At 37.2% G+C, this 20,648-nt stretch overlaps 2 protein-coding genes across 2 annotated transcripts in view; both read left to right on the top strand.

Moving 5' to 3' along the window:
* rabgap1l (RAB GTPase activating protein 1-like) overlaps positions 1–20,648 on the top strand; it is a 112,728-nt gene that overhangs the window by 31,926 nt on the left and 60,154 nt on the right. Inside the window, exon 13 of the mRNA XM_008406579.3 lies at positions 910–1,060. Coding sequence (XP_008404801.1) covers positions 910–1,060 — 151 coding nt within the window. The remainder of the gene's footprint in view (positions 1–909; positions 1,061–20,648) is intronic.
* On the top strand, positions 13,537–20,454 carry gpr52 (G protein-coupled receptor 52). Its single transcript, XM_008406581.3, has one exon. It carries the CDS (start codon positions 15,531–15,533, stop codon positions 16,647–16,649), a length of 1,119 nt encoding a protein of 372 aa, XP_008404803.1. The 5' UTR covers positions 13,537–15,530; the 3' UTR covers positions 16,650–20,454.

The raw sequence follows: 20,648 nt of genomic DNA, 5'->3' as shown, positions 1-20,648 counted from the left end.
TAAAACAGATGTATGCTCAGCTAAAAAAAAAAACAAGGTTTTACAGTAGAAGTAATGTCTGCTCTATCATTTCAGTTTTTATGCACCACAGATTTTCATTAAACCTGATGTTTGACAGTATAATGATTTTAACACTATTTCATTTTAAATTGCGGTGGCACAGTGCCCGAGGGGCAGCAATTAACTTTTCACGTCAAACGTCCCCATCAGAACTGCATATCACCAAATTAGTCTGATGTAACAAACTGTTCGTTCCAATGAATTTTCAGCTTCATGCAAAACCAAAACCTGAAAATGCATGTTTGCTTCCCCACTAAATTTTGCTCACATAAAAAGAATGAATAAGAATTTTAATAGAAAAGGAATATCAGCCAAAAATCCTGATGAAACTTATTAATGAAAAGTGACATAAGTATTTTCATCCCCAAGCTAAACATAAGAAATGTAGATTAATAAACATGTCACTTCCTGTCCGATGTGGGTCTAGTTATAGTAACGCTGACAGTAAAATTTACAGTGGTATTGTATCTTACTATATTAGAACTATACGTAAAAACAACCAAGTTGTTCCGAAACAACTACTTAAATTATGATTGTGCTTCGGAGAAAAAGCTTAGGGCATTTTGATGAGTCATTCGATGAGTCAGCTTAAATTGTAAACCACCAATTGTTGACAAAGAACTGCTGGAGTGCATTTTGTAGCTGAAATCGTATGGAGTATTAGAATAGATGCTTTGATTAGTCATGCTATACATTGAAAAATGAGCTTGGATGGATCACACCAGAAGAGAGAATTAAAACATCTAATTTTTAAAGAGCTGTACAGGTGCACTTCAGGGTAATAAAGTACTGTGTGCTTTTTTTTTTTTTTAAGTTTTAATTTTAAATTTTTAAATTTTTTTTTTAAAGGCATGGGAACCTGTCCACTCGTCCGAAGGGTTTGCCCTCATTGGTCCGCAGTGGCATTCCTGAGCCACTCAGAGCCGAAGTCTGGCAGCTGCTGGCCGGTTGCCACAACAACCATGACCTGCTTGAACAATACCGCATCCTCATCACCAAGGTAATGCACAGACACATAGACCTGGAGAGACGGCTACTTTCAGGAATTCGGTTTTGTGATGGAAAATCTTTTACGAAGCTCATCCAGCACAAGCTGACAACTGATTGTATAATTTCTGTCAGGCTTAAATGTAAAAAAACCAAAAAACTTTCTGTTTCCTTTTAGCCACCTTCCTGTCTATGGTGGAGCACGTTCTATTTTCTCAATGTTTCAGAACCACTAACATTTTTCTTGAAAAATACTCCTGTGGTTCAGGTTTAATTTAGTAAGATATCAGGAATATGATCGCGTATTTTAACTTGTAAGTTGTTAGTCAGCTGTGTATATTTGGCAAAGTCCTTGGACTTCTTTGCTAGGCAACTTTTTGTAGTACAATCAAACAGAGCTGTGGCATCAGTGCATTCCTTACTGATTTAGTTTTGTTTGTATTTAAAATCCCAGCAATTCATCAAACATGAGTTTATCAAGTTTAATTTTACAAAAAAGAGTAATGAAAACAATTAAGCACATTTATGCCACTGCTACAAGTAATTTAGCTAATGTTTATTTTGCAGTATGCCCCATATTTTTGTTTATTCGTTACTCCATTCTGTGCAATTGTTGAGAATTATACAGTTCTCTCTGTGGTATCCATACTATGACAACAATCACAAATGTCATTGTATTTAATTGGAATTTTTGTTTCAGAGCAACAAAGAGTAAAATTTGTGAAATGAAATGAAAATGATGCATGGTTTTGAAAATGTGGCTCTCATGTATGTTCAGTCTAGTTCTTTTTTAGCTCAATAAGAGTCACTGGCTCTGTCACATCTCATTAGTCAAAAGTGAACTGAAGACAGATTTCTTTCTCTGTTTTCATATTATCTGAAACCATTAAATAGCCAAGTGAGCACAAACAAAGAATTTGAATTTCACATGTCCAAAGTGTACAGACATGCTCTCTTTTTCTCTTGGACGTTTTTGTTGTGTTTTCATGGAGAGCTGCTGAGTTGTGAGTTTTTGAGAGAGTACAAAGTGTTTCTATTTGTGTTCTCCAGTATTTGCAGCATCGGTGACACTGTTGTTCGTTAGAGCCGTTCCTCTGAACTTTGTGGCAAGTCAGAGATCACTTCAATTTAGCTGTGACATTTAAGTGCATGCACTGCTGTTACGGCTCAAAGTGGCCTTTTGTCCCCCAGAGAGCTTCCAGGAATTCAAAATGAATTGTTAGACCTTTTATATTTAGCACAGTTTTAGCTGTATCCCCACACTTATAAACTTATCTTTCATGAGTTTATGGGTTGGTTTGAGTTTATTGCGGTCAAGATGGCTTTGTGTGATGTTTATTTTACAGGTATTCACTAAACAGTGGTGCACTACTTCAGAAAGTTTGAAGTTGAGCACTTATGTGGATTGAACACATTCAAAGAATGGATCTAGTTTCTGACATTAAGATTTAATTCCTCAAACAAGTTTTACCTCCCTAAAATAAACAGACAATACATTTAAAGATTTTTTTATATAAACAAGGTCCTGCAGACTTTACACAAATGCCTGGATGCAGACTTTAAAATGTGAAATAAAAAGTCCACTCTAACATAAATGTGAGTCTCATTAATAGTTAAACAGTGTTGATTTTAATAGCTCTGTTTCCTCATTGTTTGGCAGTGAAAGGCTCAGGACACCATACGAAGATAATTACTTCTTGACTTTCTGTAGCTATGGAAAATATGTTGAAAACAAAGCAAGTGTGTTTACGTCTTTTCAGCCTGCATTGTGTTCTCTGTTTGATTTGGACCTAGTTTATGAGATAGAGTTGGACTTAGATTGCCTGTTCTTTACTCTTGCAGAGTTGCTAAAGTTTGAAATGCTGCTGATTAAACAGTTAATATACAACTAGTTTGTATTTAAAAACGGCTAATGTATTTAAATACAAACTATGGATAACATCACGTTATTAGCTGTTGTCAGGATTCATATTTAGAAGAATTGATAAGAATTATGATTTATGAACAGTAGACTCTAATTCATGATGTTTGCAAACCCTCAAAACTGTACAAATATTTTGTGAAGTTTGTAAATATTTAATTTTAAATGACAGCATTTGTATTTTGTTTTTCAAAAATTGTTGATTAGAACATCCCTGGTATCTGTGTTGTGTTTTTTTTTATAACCACAGGAAGCATTGTCGTCTGAAACAGAACAATAATACTTTCACACTGATAGTCAGTTGGTCTGGTGTTGCAATAACTCTGGGACTTTAGTGCTGCTCAATTAACAAGTGACTCAGTTAGAGAAGTAAAGTTCAGACGTAGGAGTGTTAGTCACACACAGACACAGCTGTTAATTACAATTAACACAGAATGAGAATACAGCTTTATGTAACTCTGCCAGATAGAGATACCTGATGACGTGCAGTGCACTTGAATTATTTTCCTTCCACTTGACAAAATCCTACTAAAATACATCAGTTTGTGGTTGCCCATATGTTGTTGTCCAGCAAATTGTTGATTTGCTCCACATTTTTGCTCCACATTTGTATATTTTCCTCAGTATTAAATAATCCATCTAATTAATTAATGATGACATCATCTGTTTTATTTATAAAGCAGCATTTGACAGGAGGAACTCCTGAAAATTAATCTTGTGGAAGAACATTTTGACCGCAGATATACAGTTCAATGGGAATGCTACCAAATACTGAGAAAAAACTTCTGAATTTGAAGATATTAGCAAATAAATCTCCCACATTTACTTTCTCTCATTGTGATGTTGTTTAGTAAATTGCAATGATTTTGGTGATTCTGACTGATTTAACTTCACTGAAACAAAAAGTGTCTGGTTTCAACTGTTTGCAAAAATACTGGGCGTTGTTAAACTCCGAGACACTTAGTTTGTACCATTGTAGGGCTGTCCAGAAGTGCATTTTAGATCATAAATTTAGTCAAAGTTAAGTGAGAATTTTAAGATTAATGTCCAGATGTAATGAGCAGCTCTGTAAGAAAAGATCGGTGCATTATGGTTGACATATGCTGCTTAGCTAACTGGAGACCCTCCTCGGCTTTATAGAGAATCAGATACTTTTTCATACAAAGCTGGGTGAAGCTATTTTCTTTAATCAATAGGCAGAGAGAGAGAGCAGACACGAGTGCAGATTTGTGATTGAAAGGAAATATAAAGGATTACATCAATAGTTTGCTAGTATATTTATCATCTGAGAGAGTGTTGTTTTTCCTCTGCTGTCCCTCTTTTTATTTCTCACACCTTTACATGTTGCTCTGGGACAACTTACTTTTCTTTTTTTTTTACCTTGATCTCTTTAGGTCTGTTCTCAGTTTTCTCGCATTTTCCTTCTAGTTCCATCATTTGGTTGTTGCTGGCAGTTCTTCCTCTGCATCTTATCGGAGCCCTGATTCATTGTTGCTCTGACTAACCCCGCTCTCACCAGCTGCTTTTCTTTCCCTCCCTCACTCTTGTTACATAACAACAAACCTCTGTTGTGGAGTGCATTCTTTCTCATTCCTCTGTCTCCGCCGCACCCACATCCTCTGTCTTGCAAGAGTAGTGATGGTATTGATAGGCGGTAGGCTGAGCTATTATTAGCCGCACTAAATGAATGGAAGCGAAGGTAGATGGAGAAGGGAGAGTGAGGGAATAGAGACAAATGGCAAAAGCTATGTGGAGCTGGTTAATATCTGTTGTTTGTGCTTAGAGATGACTTTAATGCTGACTGAACTCAAACAAACAGGATTGTTAAACTTATGTGGAGAAGACTAAGCTACAAATTAGTGATTTCTATCAAACATTGTGCTTGGAACAGAAAGGGGGGTCTTTTATTCAACAAGGAATTTGAAGGTGACTTATTATGCTTCCTTGAACAGGATAGGTTAGGTTTATGAGCTACATAAGAATGTTCATTACATTTTTTGCTCAAAATCATTCTTGAATATTCAGATTTTAGTCTGCAAATTTCTGCCTATTTGAGCTCCTTTCAGAATAAGCTGTTTTTGGGTCTCTTGTCACTTTAAATCCAAGGAAGCTGCTGCTGACAATGCCCCCCGAGCTCAACATTTACACTGGCACTTGGAAAAAGGCTGGAAACAGATGCCCAGTTATACCGTTGTACATCTTTGAAAAGCATTAGTATAGCCTCCTACACAACCAACAAGATTGCAGAAAGTAGTTTCTGGATGGTAAGTCAACAACAAAACACTTGTCTTTTCCAGCAGCTGTTGTACAGCGCAAACAGCGGTAAAACCAACTGGCCAATTATGCTGGAGCTCCGATTGGGTTGCTAGGTAACGACAAACTACCCGTCGATTGTGACCTAACAATCAGGAGGTTTTTGAAACGCCTCATTTTTCGGACACCAAAAAACATAAACTTTTTGCCAAAAACATCTGGGTATTTTTTAAGTAAAAAAAAATATCCTGGTTTGTTTTTAAAAGCATTTGAAACCCAAATGGAAGTATGAAATAATTTTGCATAGTCACATTTAAGAGGTTTTAGCAATATGTGCATCACATCCAGCTTGCTTGATGTCACCCATCACTGCTGTCATGTTTACTATTCGGACTAGACTCATCTTTGCACTCCCAGCAACAAATACTGTCCATGTCGCACAGAACTTCGCCTCGGGGCAGCTGAGATTTTTCTCTGCATGTGCAGCTCTGTTTGGGGAAAGAGTTAGAGGGGTTGCTGTTGACATTTGAACAACCTACGTATCCCAGGAGCAGAACAAGCTCAAGGTGTGCTGCCACGCTTGAACCCCCTGCTTAAAAAAGCTCAGCCAGCTATTTCTAGCCCTGATTTTCCAAAAACCAATCTTGCTTAAAGCACAGGCATTCTGCTAAGTGAGGGTCAAGAACCTCCTCCTCACGTTTGATGGCTGTAACCAGAGGCCCGGAACAGCAGTTCCCACCACTGCAGGCGGTACGAGGCTGAAGGTCTTTCAAGGAGAGCGTTTCGTCAAGGAAATTGATTTTTTTTCCCCCCCTTTTAACTTTATTTTCAATCATTCAGCCATTTGCCTTAGCTGGCACTGATTGGCACTGATGAGCAGAATATGAGCTTTTGTACAAATCGTTGGTGATAAAGATCATGGATATAAAATCACAACGTTGAAAGCCTTTAATCTGAGACTATCAATGCAGGTGTGTCCTAATAAATGAGAATATCAAAATATCATCACAAAAGTGAAACTCATGATGTATATATTAAATAGAGGTGTACTTCAGACTTTTATTTGTTAACTTTAAAAATGTTTTACAGCTCCTGTTACACAATTAGCTTTTTCAAAAATGTGTAAACTTACACAAAAACAATTTTATTATAAAAATCGTCCACTCAAGTATTCAGAAAACTCCTGATGACATTTCTACAGCAAAAAGTAAGAAGCTGGCTAATCAGAGTGCAACATCTAGGAGTATTATAGGAAAATTAAGTGGAAGAAAAATGTGTAGTTGGAACAAGAATAACCACAACCGATTTGTGTCATTGGACATTTTACTTTATTTCGGCAGAGTAAAAAATGGCAGTCATCAAAATTCGATTAGATATTATTACATTTCTTTGTTGTGGGTGAGATCTGTTTCTGTGTTTAAAATCTATAATTAAGCTTTTTAACTGGTATGATTTTATGCCATCAAAACTAAGTTACAATACTCTTCCAGCAGTGCAGTTTGTCTGTGACGTCCCAGTGACTGAAAAAATAAAAATACTTCATCAACTTTACTGTTTGGACATGCCAATGTGTCAAATTATTACTACTGTAAATGTCCAATTTAACAAAACTTACCCATTGTAGTTTAATATTTTTTTGTTCTCCACCTCTTGCATGTTTACTGTTCCAAATTGCTCATTCACTCTCTGGTCTGAAAGACATTCATCTCACTGGTGTTGTAAGGTACGGGGATTTTCCACAAACTACATGCCACCAAATGGAAAGGGATTACCACTTTTACAACGTAAATAAAGCTGCCATGCTTAAAGTGCTGCACAATCACAATACTAATGTAGACCAAGTGATGCAGATGAAAAGCACCGTTTTAAAAGCAGCATTGATTTCATTGAAGTATCTGCTGGCATACGATGCTTAATATTCTGTATAATATTTATGTTTCGGCCAATCGCCAACTTGGTGACAGTCTTCATTGTTGTCATTCACTCAAACGTAGCAACAGCCGTGTAGCCCAGCTGTAATAATACTACGCCCCCGCCTGATAACCCACACGCACACATGGAGTACAATGTACATAAGATGAGCTGCCATGGTAACTGCAAGGTTCTCCGGGCTTCTCTTGTCTCGAAGTTGTCACCATGACAATTCTGTCTCTGCTTTCGCCTTTGTGTCAACTTTCTCCTTCAGTTGATTAAGTACTTGATATTTGGATAATTGGAAACTGTGTAGGTGGCGAGCTGCTCACAAATCCCATGTATTCTGGAAACCTCTGCAGACGTTTGAGTGTGGGGTTTGAAAGTGGATGTTTTCTGACAGCATTACGTCTGTTTGCTTCAGTGCAGATAAACCCACAAAATAAAATCATCTTGCTTGGAATTGCTTTGCTGTATACTAACAACTATTACAAACATGTTTAGTCATTCCTTCATATGCATATATATATATATATATATATATATATATATATATATATATATATATATATATATATATATATATATATATTTACAAATTTTGATACTTAATTTAAACAGAATCAATAGAACAGGAGATGCATTCTGACAATTGTGCTTGGATTGTTTAAGCTTAGATGCCAAATAATTTTAACAGTTTTTTCTGCTTTTGTTTTTATTTTAAATTATCTGATAAGTTGCAGCAGTTATCCAGCTGACATACAAACAATTTACAGTTGCAAAGAGAAATCAAATGTCGTCATTGTGTAGAAAAATTGCAGTCTCTCTCCCTTTCAATTTTATCCTGCAGTTTTTATCAAATTCATTGACCTTTCCATTGAGTGGTCTCCTCTGCGCATTCAAAGAAGAAATATTCTGAATATCTTTCAGGATTTAATCTAATTTAGAATATGATCACACTTCAGCTAGAGATGTTTAGGAGAATCAACCAGTGTTTATTGGATTCAAGGATTTAACAATAATCTACTTACCAATATCTCCTCTGATTAATGACACAAAAGAAACACAAATAAGATAATACAAAAGCTAACAAAGAAAGATGAACAACCAATTAACTTGCACATCAAATATGAAAATGTCAACAAGAGTACAATTTCAAAATGATACTAAGCTGATTAAAGATCTAGCATTTATTAATATACTACCAGCCTTTCAAAAGCCCAAATATAGGCGTTAACATCATAATTTTCATTACTTTAATCTTGCAAAAAGTAACACATGATCCATCAACCGTGAAAAAACATCTTACAAAGCTTTTCAACTAAACTAGTCTAACCATACAGGGACGCAAACAAAAACCACGCTTAGTGCAACTGGTTTGCAAAATCTTCTTCAAGGATTCCCAGGTTTGGTCCGAGTCCCATTTTTGTCTCCAAACGCTGCGGGTTTGGGGGAGGAAACGTTAGGAGAGACTGATGAACCAGCTAGAAGCAGCCTGGGTCCTCATCCAACAATTTTCTTTCTATGCAAGTTCTTTATACTCAGAGAGACGTCTTAATCACTGTAGACAGTTTGTTGTCAAATTAGTTTCTTTCTAAAATGTGTAATCGGTCTATTCAATAAATGAAACAAAAGTATGATATTAACATTTTTAAATAACCAAAAAAATACAGTTTCGAATAAAAAAAAAACCCCAACAAATTTCTTTAAAAAATTAAAACTATTCTGACCACAGCATAGTTCTGCTTAAAACATTTAAAAACATATTTTGTGTTCATGAAAATTCAAGACATGCTTCACCAGAATACACAGCTAATCTTGCAACAATGTAATGTGTCATACTTCTAAATTGTAGTAAAATTTCATCCTGGCTCATCAGTCATATTTTCTTTCTTTAGCATCCTCTAAAATCAATTTGGTACGGTAACTCCTCATGCAGATATTCACCAACATGCTGTTTGTACATCTATCTGACCTTGTGGACTGCAGAAAAAGTTGATGCTCATTTATGGCGGTTAGAAACATGCAGCGTAAGCAGCGTCTGAAGGTTCTCAGTGCTGGCGTTTTGACATTGACTCTTTAGGCGAATCTATAGTTGGATTCTGCTCATGTTTATATATAAGCATTGTTACCCTAACATGGGTGTGTCCTCAACAAATCTCAGGCGCCTTCTCAGTCATGAATGGGGAGAAAAATACATTTTTAAATGTCCAAAGTTTTGTCAATCACATCTTCTTATATAAGTACACACAACCTCCTCTATAGCTAATCCCCATGCTGGTATCTGAAGGGACCAGCTGCAATGCAGCTCCACAGCTCAGCAACACTGTTTCCATTATAGCCTCTTTGCAAAATAAGTCTATTAACAGCACAACTGCTCTTCTAATTTCTGAATAAGTCTTTACATGGCATCCCTCATGCTCCCATTCACATACACCATCTAAAATTAATTAAAATGGCTTTTAAAGGCCAAGTGGCTAACTAGTAAAAGTAATACATTAAAATAAAACAGAAATACTTTAAACGCATTTATAAAAAAATACATGTGATAACCTTGAAAGCAACAAAAATGTATCAACATCATAATTTTTTTTATTCAGTGTGTCATTCCAGATTTACACTGCTGTTAAAAAAAACTCTTAGTTGTCTTATAGATTTTTGCTACTTTTGATATTTTTGTTACGCTTATGTTTAAAAATTACAAAAATAACCAGATCCAAAAAGGTTTAAACAACAACTTCATTTATTATAGGGAAAAGTGTAAGATAGTGGTTGCCAACTGTGGTGACAGAGATCACTATCAAGTACAATATTGGACAACTTTTTGCAGAATTACTTGAATTCAATCACAGCAAAAGGAAAAATAACTATAGAGGAGAGACAAATACTTTTCATAGGTTTATATAAGGAAGTTAGTAAAACAGCCTTACATGATATTTGTTATGACTGCAGATGTGCTGCAGTACAGTGGTGAATTCATCCACTGTGGGTAAATTAGCATAGCCTCTGAGCTCCTCTGACACGGTTATGACAGGTCCGATTAGGAAGATCCTGCCTCCAGCATCTTCTCTGGTCACAGCATCTCTGTGTCTCAGTCTTATGCAGACTGTACTCTGACATCTCTGGGAATGTTGAGCTTTTTCAGCCATAATGCAGACCCACAAGAGCTTCTCTTTTGTTGTAGATGTTAATAAAGGCATTTCACTAATTGTTTACTCAATATTCTGTCCTTAGTTTTTCTCACGATACAACATTTTGTTATTTAATCATTCGTATAGACTTAATCAGATTGTTGCTGAAACACTTGGTGTATCTTAATATAATAAGGAATATATTGGATTTGGATATGCAGGAGCCTGAGGTTTAATGTTTCTAGAGAGAAAGATTGTTGGACTCCTTGGACTGCCACTCCTCTAAAAACCAACAACACAAAGCCACCTGAGATGATGCAACGCTTCAGTGAGCTTTTGATTGTTTGGATGTTTCTGGAACCTGTAGGCCACAAAATCGGCTACAGAAAACAAGAAAACGTCACAATCACACAACTGCTTGAGAAACAGACTGCAGATGAAGTTGAAGATGTAACATTTCAGTCCTCAAATTATAAATTTATATTATTTTTATCATAGCTTTATGTTACAAAAGCATCCTTGAAATTATTTAGATAGAATTTTAGCAGCAATAGAAAAATATCCTGATTAGGATCTGAGTTGGAGGATGGACATGAAAATTGAGTGTAATTTATTAATTGATGCATCAAAAACTCTCTAAAAGGAGAGCTAAGAAAAGTATAGGTTTTCTGTATAAACTCATTCATTCAGTCATTACGCTTTTATTCTTTAATATATCAGTGTTTCCCTTACCAATATGTTAATGTTTTCCTGTCCACATAGAATTAGAAATGATTGCCAGCCTTACTTGGATGCAGATTTGAGAGGTCATTAAAAAAAATGTGGCCTAAAATGGTCCCTTGCAGAACCCCGTTTCAATTTTACGATGACAAAATGTAACATTTTACAACATACTATTAAAGTTCCCTCAGGCATGATTCATAATATGAAACTAACTTCTCATTGTTAGGAGATTTTAAACAAGAAGACAAATATTTGCAGTAGTTTTTTGACGTGCTTTGAAGCCAAACACCCTTTAATTTAGATGTAAACTCCTCAGTTATACAGAGCCGTTCAGTTGAGACTGAAACCAGCAGGTGCCCTGGGATGGATGGGGGTGGGATGCTGAGAAGCAGCGAAAGGTGAATCAGCTTCCACCTTTGTTTCCGAGTGGCCCTGCTGGCTTTGTTTTGGAGCAGAATGAATTATTAACGGTAGCCTTCTGGTCATGTTTTTCATCAGTGTCCACCACCAAAGGTAAAGATCACTGCGCTGAGAGATCCCCTTTGACTGGCTCTGTTCATAGAGAGTAGAACTGTTTGCCTAAAAGTTTGGTGGTTTTTCCACACCATCACCTTTTTATTTTTAGTTTTCCTCTCTTCATCGCCGCTTTCCTTTGTTTTCTTACAAAGTAGGTTGTCGAATTTCCACAGAATTAACGGTTAATCTCATTACTGTCTTCCAGTGAAGGTTCCTCACTGCTGTGCTGTTTTCTAATACATACTATTTGAATTAATGCATTAGGTTACTTGTTTAATAAAGAAAAGAAATGCTTTAAATAGCTGTCAAAAGAATATATTTGCATTTTTCCAATGATTGTATTTATGCTAAATTGTCACTGACTTCTTAGAGATGCACAGGAAAGGTAAACTCTGGACTAAATCAGGGAACATGTTGTAGAGTTTTCAGCAAATTAACTGAGTTTGATCGGTTTGTATTTATTTTTTTTCTCCGCTTGTAGCCTGGGTGATGAGTGGGCAGCACAAGCACATCATTTTGGAGCACCACTCAAGTTAATGTAATACTTTCATATTTTTGTAAGCTTCATTGCCTGGCCAGTATAAAAATGGGCTGGTAAACTACTGGAGTAGACGAGCTTGTTTTTTATTGTTGATTATTTTTAAAGTTTCTGTAGAATGAAGTAAAGGATTAATTTTTTGTTTTGCTGTCACTTGTTTTTTTTCTTCAGTTCTTGTAGAGGCCAAATGGAATAGTTACCTTATAAGCAAGTTTTTGTTTTTTCTTTAATCTAAATATTTTATAAATCAAGTGTAATCATGAAATAATTATGAACCAATATCTTTTGATTTATGTTCTCTGCCATTGAAGGACCATTATACGCCACTGAACTCTGATGTCATGGTCACTCTACTTCATTAAATGAATTAAATAATCTTTTAAAATCTAGTTAATGTCTCTAAAAACTGAAGTTAGACATTAATGTCTCACATTTTATGAAATTCAGTCCTATTTTGTCCTTCATTTTAGGTTAAATCTAGTATACACTGGAAAGAATTAATGAACAATATGCATAAAAGCTTTGCAGTTTTAAGTTTTGAGCTAAATGGTCATTGTTAAAGAAGGTAGGTGTTTACAGTGTCGTAAACATGAATGAAAAATTTAGTGGAAGGAAAATATTTAGACGATTTACAGCAAAACCTTTTAAGAGTTTGGTGAGATTTACATAACATGGTTTATGGACTGAGCCTCTGCAATCAGTCGGGTCCTGAAAACTAGGCTAGAACTGGCTGTTTCCTTATGATAAACATTTGTTCACATTGTAGCTAATAATAGCTCTTATATTGGTTTTGAATAGTGTAAATCACTAAAGGGTAAACTATCCTAGTGATAGCCTTTATACTAATGTTAGCTTTTTAGCATCTCGAAATTAGCATCTCGGCTGATTTTGATAAAAAGCTAAGCTTAACACACTGAATGGAGTGTGTTAATGTTAGTCAATATACTAGTGATAGCTCAGATGTTATTGAGAGCATTTTTCCAACATTACATTTGTAGCTAATTTTGACCTAAACCCAAGTGAACAGACTAAATGGAGTGAGTTAATGTAAGTTTATAGCGCTCAACCTGGACCTACGTTTTGATAGATCCCACAGTATTGTGTTAAAAAAAAAATATATATATATATATGTTTCAATTGTCCTGATTTATTAAGATGCACTTGCATATTGTAATAATTAAAATGTAAATATTCCCAGTTAAGATTTGCTCTCCGGTCTGTAATGCCTTTTTTTTTCTCCATCTGGCATGCTGCTTAGCCAATTTGCTGTCACTTGATCCTTTTTATCATCTGTCGGCCAGAGGATGGTCCCAACTGGCCAAACTGCCTGGCAACCGTAACCAAGGGGCAGACATATCTGTGCTAAGGTTTGAGTTAAATGTAGTGTGAATGAAGTAACCTAAAGGACCTACAGTCATGCTGGGATTTTGGTTAGATGACGCATGGATTAAATTGTGAGGATAGTTGAGGTTGGTCTTTGGATGGGACTATTTCAGTCTTGTTCACTACTTTACATTTTATGTTCTGTGTATTAGAAAAAGTAAATGAAGATTGGAACCTGTTGGGCTGAAATGGAAAAGGATGGAAAAAGAGGTGGAGTAAAAGGGAAGAGAAAAGGGAGTGGGGGTAAGTTAATAGAAAATCGACTGCAAGAGAGATAAGTGATATGTAAATAGGAAATGTCTCTAAATTTACCCCTGGGGAAAAAAGCCAGTCTGAGAGATGGGATAATGTTTCAGGGAGCCTCAGGTGCAGCCAGGAGGGTAGGAAGGAGGGAGATCAGGGAGGAAGAGGGAGGGTTTTGTTTGGGTGTGTGTGTGGAAAGAGAGAGAGAGCAAAACTTGAGTGTGCGAGCTAGAGAGATTGTGTGGGGAGGGAGGGAAGTGTAAGCCAGTCGCAGCATCTCTCCTCACTGCACCAGGGCTGAGGGACTCCTCGTCACCTCTCTTCCCTCGCTGCAGTTTTAACTCATCTCCATCAATGCAGTCATCCTTTTTTTATTTTGCTTGTTGCTTTGGATAACTGCGTTGCTTTTTCATTTTCCCTATTCAGGATTCAAGGATTTATTTGTTGAAAAAAACAAACCCAAAGCATGGATTGCCTTGTTTGACTGAGGCAAAAGGGGCTTTTTCCAAAACCCAACGCTAAACACCGGGACTCCAACTGGGACTTTCTTTTTGTTGCTTTGCTGCTAGAGTGGATTCCCCCCTTTTGTTGAACTTCCAGGGTCTTGATCAGAGTGAAAGATGTGGACTTAAAGACAAAGGCATAGGATCCTATACAGCTTTTGAGGAGTAGTTAGAAAAGCTACGGTTGCATCAAGCACTTGTGGAGAAGGTATTATGTCAGTAGCAAGTTTATGGGATAATTGAAAGGTGCACTGATTGATTCTGAGACCTGTTTCTGCAAGTGTGGCCACAGGGATTTCTGAGGAGTGGAAGTGAGTGGAGCTCTGAGTTTATCAGCTGGCCTCTCCTTACTCCTTGAGTGTCCTTTCACCCAACCCCATGGGATTCTGACATTTCACCCTTCTATCAGATCTTGGATGTTTTTGCATTTTGTTTTGTTTGTGCAACTTGCAGTCCAGTAACTCTGAGAGGCAAGCTCGTACTTTTGGATTTAAGCCTTTTCTGCGTGACGGAGATATTTTGACACGCTTTGTTTGACCAAATTCTAGTAATGCCTTATAAACAAATTCTCCCCCCACTGCCGTATGCGCTGAAAGAGCTATGACATTATCTGCTGTGGACATCCCGCTGTTATTGTAGCCTGTGTCTGTGTTTTGATTTGGACAATAGCTGGGCATGCATGGGCTCCAGACGCTGACAGAGAACCACCAAAATAAGGGAAGCCTCCTCTATCACTCGCCACAAATTGAAACTTTGACTTAAACTGAAGAGCCAATCCTTATGAGGCTCTTTAAAATAATCTAAGCTATATTTTTTTGTTTGGGAGTATCTGCTGGAGGAAGCATGCTCTCAGTTTTGTCCCGTAACCTTGTGTGGTTTCCTTCTTCACATCTTCTGTGCTCTCTGCCCCTGTGGTGACGACTTAAAATCTCCAGCCTCCTGGTGGCAACTCTCATTAAAATCATGCGACGAGGCCACAGATCGGGGCTCCAAACCAGCAGGGAAACTCGCCTCTGGGATCGATGCTGGTAGCGGGACTAATGCCACTTCACTTTTGGTTGAATAATTTTTCCTATTCCACCGACTGCCATGACCAGCCATGCTCAGTTTGAAAGAAGAGAGAAACAAGTTGCCATGCTGTTTCAGAGACCGTACTGATTTTCCTCCAGTCACCGTTCACTTGATTGAGACCCAGCGATGTGAGGGTATGCTGAGCAAAAGCACAGGTGTGCTTGAGAGAATAATACGCTTTTTGAACTGAGGGGTGGTGAAGAACCAGAGGGACACAGGCAGAACTCCGGTTTCAAGTCAGTCTGCTTATGGGTGGCATACGACAAATCTGACTCACCTACACCGAGAAAATGAACCACTCTGAACTGACGACAGATCCTACGCTCACCGCCAACAGCAGCGATGGAGATATCTTTTCTGGCAGGGTCTCCAACCACTCCTGTCCGTTGGGATGGGGGTTGAAGGAAGGCGTGGAGGCGTGCATATTGGAGACTGTTGTCATCGTGCTTTTGACGGTCCTCATTATCGTCGGCAACCTGACGGTGATCTTCGTGTTTCACTGTGCCCCTCTGCTGCATCACTACACCACAAGCTACTTCATCCAGACGATGGCCTACGCTGACCTGCTGGTTGGTCTCAGTTGCCTTGTGCCCACCTTGTCTCTGCTACACTACCCAGCAGGTGTCCAGGAACCAATCACGTGCCAGGTTTTCAGCTACGTCATCTCGGTTCTGAAGAGCGTCTCGATGGCCTGTTTGGCCTGCATCAGTGTGGATCGTTACCTAGCCATAACTAAACCACTATCATACAACCAACTGGTGACGCCATGTCGACTACGAGGCTGCATCGCCATCATTTGGGTTTACTCCAGCCTGGTGTTCTTGCCCTCCTTCTTTGGTTGGGGTAAGCCAGGATACCATGGGGATATATTTGAATGGTGCGCTCACTCTTGGCCCACCTCGGCCATATTCACTGGCTTTGTGGTGTGCTTTCTTTATGCACCCGCCGCACTAGTCGTCTGTTTTACGTATTACCACATCTTTCGCATTTGCCAACAACACAACAGGGAGATCAGCGAACGGAGAGCCCGGTTCCCCAGCCAGGAGATGGAGCCCGGGGAGGGGAACAGCGGTGGGCATCACGGAGGGCACGGACCAGATCGACGCTACGCCATGGTGCTGTTCCGCATCACAAGCGTTTTCTATATGCTTTGGCTTCCTTACATAATCTACTTTCTTCTAGAGAGTTCCCACGTGTTAGATATCCCAGCCCTGTCCTTCATCACCACCTGGCTGGCCATTAGCAACAGCTTCTGCAACTGTGTCATCTACAGTCTGTCGAACAGCGTGTTTCGCTTGGGCATGCGCAGACTGTCACAGACTATGTGCTCTTTCAGCCACTGTGGTGCAGACGAAAGGGATTTTGGGGAGCCCAAGCCGAGAAAAAGAGCAAACTCATGCTCCATATGAGTGACTGCTTTATTAACGGGGTTTAAATTCTCTTAAAAAGTTCATTTTCAGTAGAAAATCTGGAAAGGCCTTTCTGTTTTGTCAAATGATAATCTTGACTCGCTCAAAAATAAAATGGTGACTGGGGTTTTCAAGGAGACGGATACAGTGTCTAGACAGAGAATATTAATGAGAGGTGGGCTTTCTGTGATGGATTTTATTATACCGCACCACAGAGGCTTAGTCAGGCCTTTACATTTTGCCAGGCCGAGTGCAAAAGCAAAACGACAAACATCCCCAAAAAATGAACCATTAAACAGCTAATTTTACCTTAATGCTTGTCAAACTTTTATTTATACTTGTGATTTTTAATCCTTCATAATGTCTATTTAAATCCACTTTAAGATCCCTCATTAACATTAGACATATTTAAAGACACGAACAGTGACCATGACAACAGCAGCTGATAAATATTAAAGTACATAATCATGACTGTTTTTTATGTATTCAGTTATTTATTTATTGAGGAAAATATCGTTTTTCTAGTTATTCAGTTTGCTTTCCTTCGACCACAGATCTGACTGTTGAAATCAGCGCCTTAACAAAGTTATCAATGCATTTGATTTATTTATTTTATTTATTTCTAAACTAATTATTAGCTATAAATGGAAGAAAGCATTTTTTTTCCCAAATGTAGGGATAGTCGCCCAGATGTGTCTTGTGTTTTCTGTGTGTTTTAGAGTGATGTGTTGAAGATGGTAGTGGATTTTATTTTGGAGCAGCAAAGTGTGGGGGTTTAGATTAATGTAATCTGATGTAGTTTGAAACTGCTGTAAGGATAAATCTGATCTGAAATTACATGCCCAGTTGTGTAAATGTTTAAGGCTGCAGGAACACGGTTATGGGTCGTAGATCTGTGCATTGAACAGTACTCTATTATTCTTTCTTGTTTGTTTCGTCTTATTTTTCTTATTTTTTACACTTTCTTCTTAATAGTGCTCTTAATCATTTTTCTGCTCTTTTTATCAATACATTGTGATAAATAGGAAAGATGACGCAAAGCCCCTCACACAAAGGTTGGTGGGAATGAAAATGAGATAAAACTCACATCTATATAATGAAATTAAAGTGTTTTACCAGACAGTTTTTAATATACTGACAGTTTAAAAAATAAAGAAAAGAAAAAAAAAATTAAAACTGTAGTTCTTTGTTTTAATTTTAATTACTTTTCCTGTTTCGTCACAGCCTGGCCAAAATATTTCAACCTCTTAAACCTTTTTTCATATTTTTGATGCTACATCTATAAGCTTGAGTGTAATTTATGGGATGAACCAACACAAAGTGGTGGATAATGGAGAAAAATAAACATGAAACATGGTTTCAATTGTTGCATTCATTTTTATTCAGACTTCCTGAGTCAATATTTAATAGAGCAGCAATTTGCCGTAATTAGAGCTGCAAATTTTTTAGAGTACGTCTCTACCAACGGAGACTCAAGTTCTGCTCCTTTGTCTTCCAAAAATAGCTCAAACTCAGTGAGGTTGGATGGAGAGTATCTCTGGACGTAAATATTCAAGTCTGGCCAGTGATTCTTCACTGATTTCAGGTTTGTTCTTGCTGGTCCATTACATACAAATATATTTTGAAAGCACCTCATTGTAATTCTGGATGCAACGTAAGTTAACTGACCTTCTCTTAAATCTTTTCCTGCCTGAACGGGATTATATTCGTTTATTTGTCTCCATTCATCGATTCATAAATTGCAAAAACCTGTCCCTGCTGAAGGAAGGCATCCCCACAGCATAATGCTACTCCTACTATGTGTCATTGTTGATATGATGTGCGGTCCAGTTCATCAGCACCTTCTCTTCTGACCGTTCTTCCTCATGTTTGCAGTTTGCTCTACATGACTGATTGCAAACTTTAAGCAGAATATCTTATAGTTCCTTTAATTACTTTTTTCCTATTTTCCATCATGACCAGATTGTCAACAGATGTCCAACCTGAGCCTGTGGCTTTAAACTTTTGAATTTAAAGCCAGAAGTTTAAATAATTTAAGTTATACCTTCTAACCCAGTTTGATCAAATCTGTAAGTATTCTGCTTATAAAATTAAAGAAATTGTATTCATCCTCTTTCATTGATGCATTACTTTGTGTTGGTGTATCACATAATATCCCTAATAAAATACATGGTTGGATTTAGTTGTAACATGTTAAAATAGATAAAGGTTCATGGTTATGGGATATTTTGTAAGGGATAGGATGCAAGCTTCAAATAAAATGAAAAATAGCATTTAGTTTTTATTCTCATCTATTGCTTAAGAGCAACAATATTCCAGTTTTAGCCCTGACCAGCTGCTTCCTGGTAAAATATAATTAATGTTTCCAATAGGAGCTTCTCTCAGTTGAAGTCCCATACTCTCACAGTAATGTTTAAGCCTTAACATGTTAGGTACTTTTTGGGATTCTTTTTGCGTTTAATAAGAAAAGCAACAGAGCACACGTGTCCCTTTAGGACTGTGTTTCGCCCATTTGCTATTCTCTGTTTTCCTTGCTTTAAAGCTGCTGATTGCATTGTCGTATGTTAAAAAGCAGATTGCATTCAGACTTCTTAGGAGTCAGTGTGGCTTTGTTTTTAAGCCAGGATTTGGTAAATCGTAATGTGACTGGAAACGTTTGTTTCTTGTAGCTTAATGATCTACCGCCTTCATCTCTGGTTAAAATAATGAAAGGTGAATTCTGTGAAGCTACAAAATGTTTTTCATGCAGCTTTAATGCACTACACATTGTTCTGCTTACGTGCCTAAAAAAAAAGGTTGTTTTGTAGGAAATGGATGTTTAGAAATGATAAACATGAAATGCTGCATTTTTAAAACCACCCTGAACATATTCAAGGATCATTGGACTTTCTTTGCCATGACTTTGTGAAAACTACAGTGACAACCACTGGAACTATGAGTTGCTTTTAATCTTTGATTTCTCTCTGTCCCATCTGTGGTAGATTTCCCCTTTGTAGCTATACTGTCTGGTCTATATAAAGAATAACAAAGGGAAGCACCAACAAATACCAGCCTCACAATACTCTGTCATTTGGCTTTAATGGGATGCATTTTTGGTGCTTCTTTTTTTAGTTCTGTTGGATTTTAGGTGAAAATTAGGTCAGGTAGAGCAAATGTGCTGATCAGTCCTGTATAAACTTAATGATGTGGTAAAAACTCATAAACAGAGAAAGAAAAGTTTCTTTTAAAGTAAACTTATACAGTTCATTTGTTAATAAAATTGACTATGTTTACTTAAATTGCTAATTATTCTTCATCTGGTATGATTTTTTACAGGGTATGTCAAAGATTTAAAAGAAAAAAACGACAACAATAAGTTAATGTTTCTGTACGGCACTGAACAAACCGCAGTGGTAGCAAGTCAAAAACTGTAACATGTTGTAAACAAGTCCTCTTGATTTCATGTGCATTGATAGGAACATTTGCACACGACTATAAATTAGAGGGTGATAGATATTTATTAATAAAGTGGTTTATAAATATTTACACAGTATACTGTATATTGGAATACTATATGTAAAGTGTGTGTAACTTGTTTTTACTCTGCTGTGATCCTCACTTTTCAAAAAGAGATAAAGCAAGGTGTTTGTGCATCTATTTGTGTTAAAACAACCTGTATAGGCTGCTGCTGTTTTGAGTAGAAGGTGAGTTTATTAAATTACACAATCTATATTTTTTTATTTTGAAACTGTGTCAAAAAGACTATGGTTTTGCTGTTACTGCCGAACCAAATAAAAGTAAAAAAATAGTTGACGTACACACTCCATGTTGTTGCCGTTATTTGTTCTTTTATTTTCAAAAGGAGCAATTATTGACATCTTTCTCCAAACGAATGAGAACAAGAATAATGTTTTTATTGTTGTTGTGTTTTACATTCAATAATGAGACAATAGATACACATTTCAGCTTTTATCTAAAGATACTTACATGTGGATCTGCTTTGTGGAGATGTGTGACAAT

Source organism: Poecilia reticulata, chromosome 4, assembly GCF_904066995.2.
Source record: "Poecilia reticulata chromosome 4, P_reticulata-male-v2, whole genome shotgun sequence".
NCBI lineage: Eukaryota > Metazoa > Chordata > Actinopteri > Cyprinodontiformes > Poeciliidae > Poecilia > Poecilia reticulata.
The sequence above is the reverse complement of the archived record's forward strand: the minus strand, read 5'-3'. Positions and strand labels throughout refer to the sequence as shown.

What these genes read in the sequence shown, in the direction of transcription:
- gpr52 (XM_008406581.3), top strand. Translation starts at nt 15,531, where the DNA reads ATGAACCACTCTGAACTGACGACAGATCCTACGCTCACCGCCAACAGC.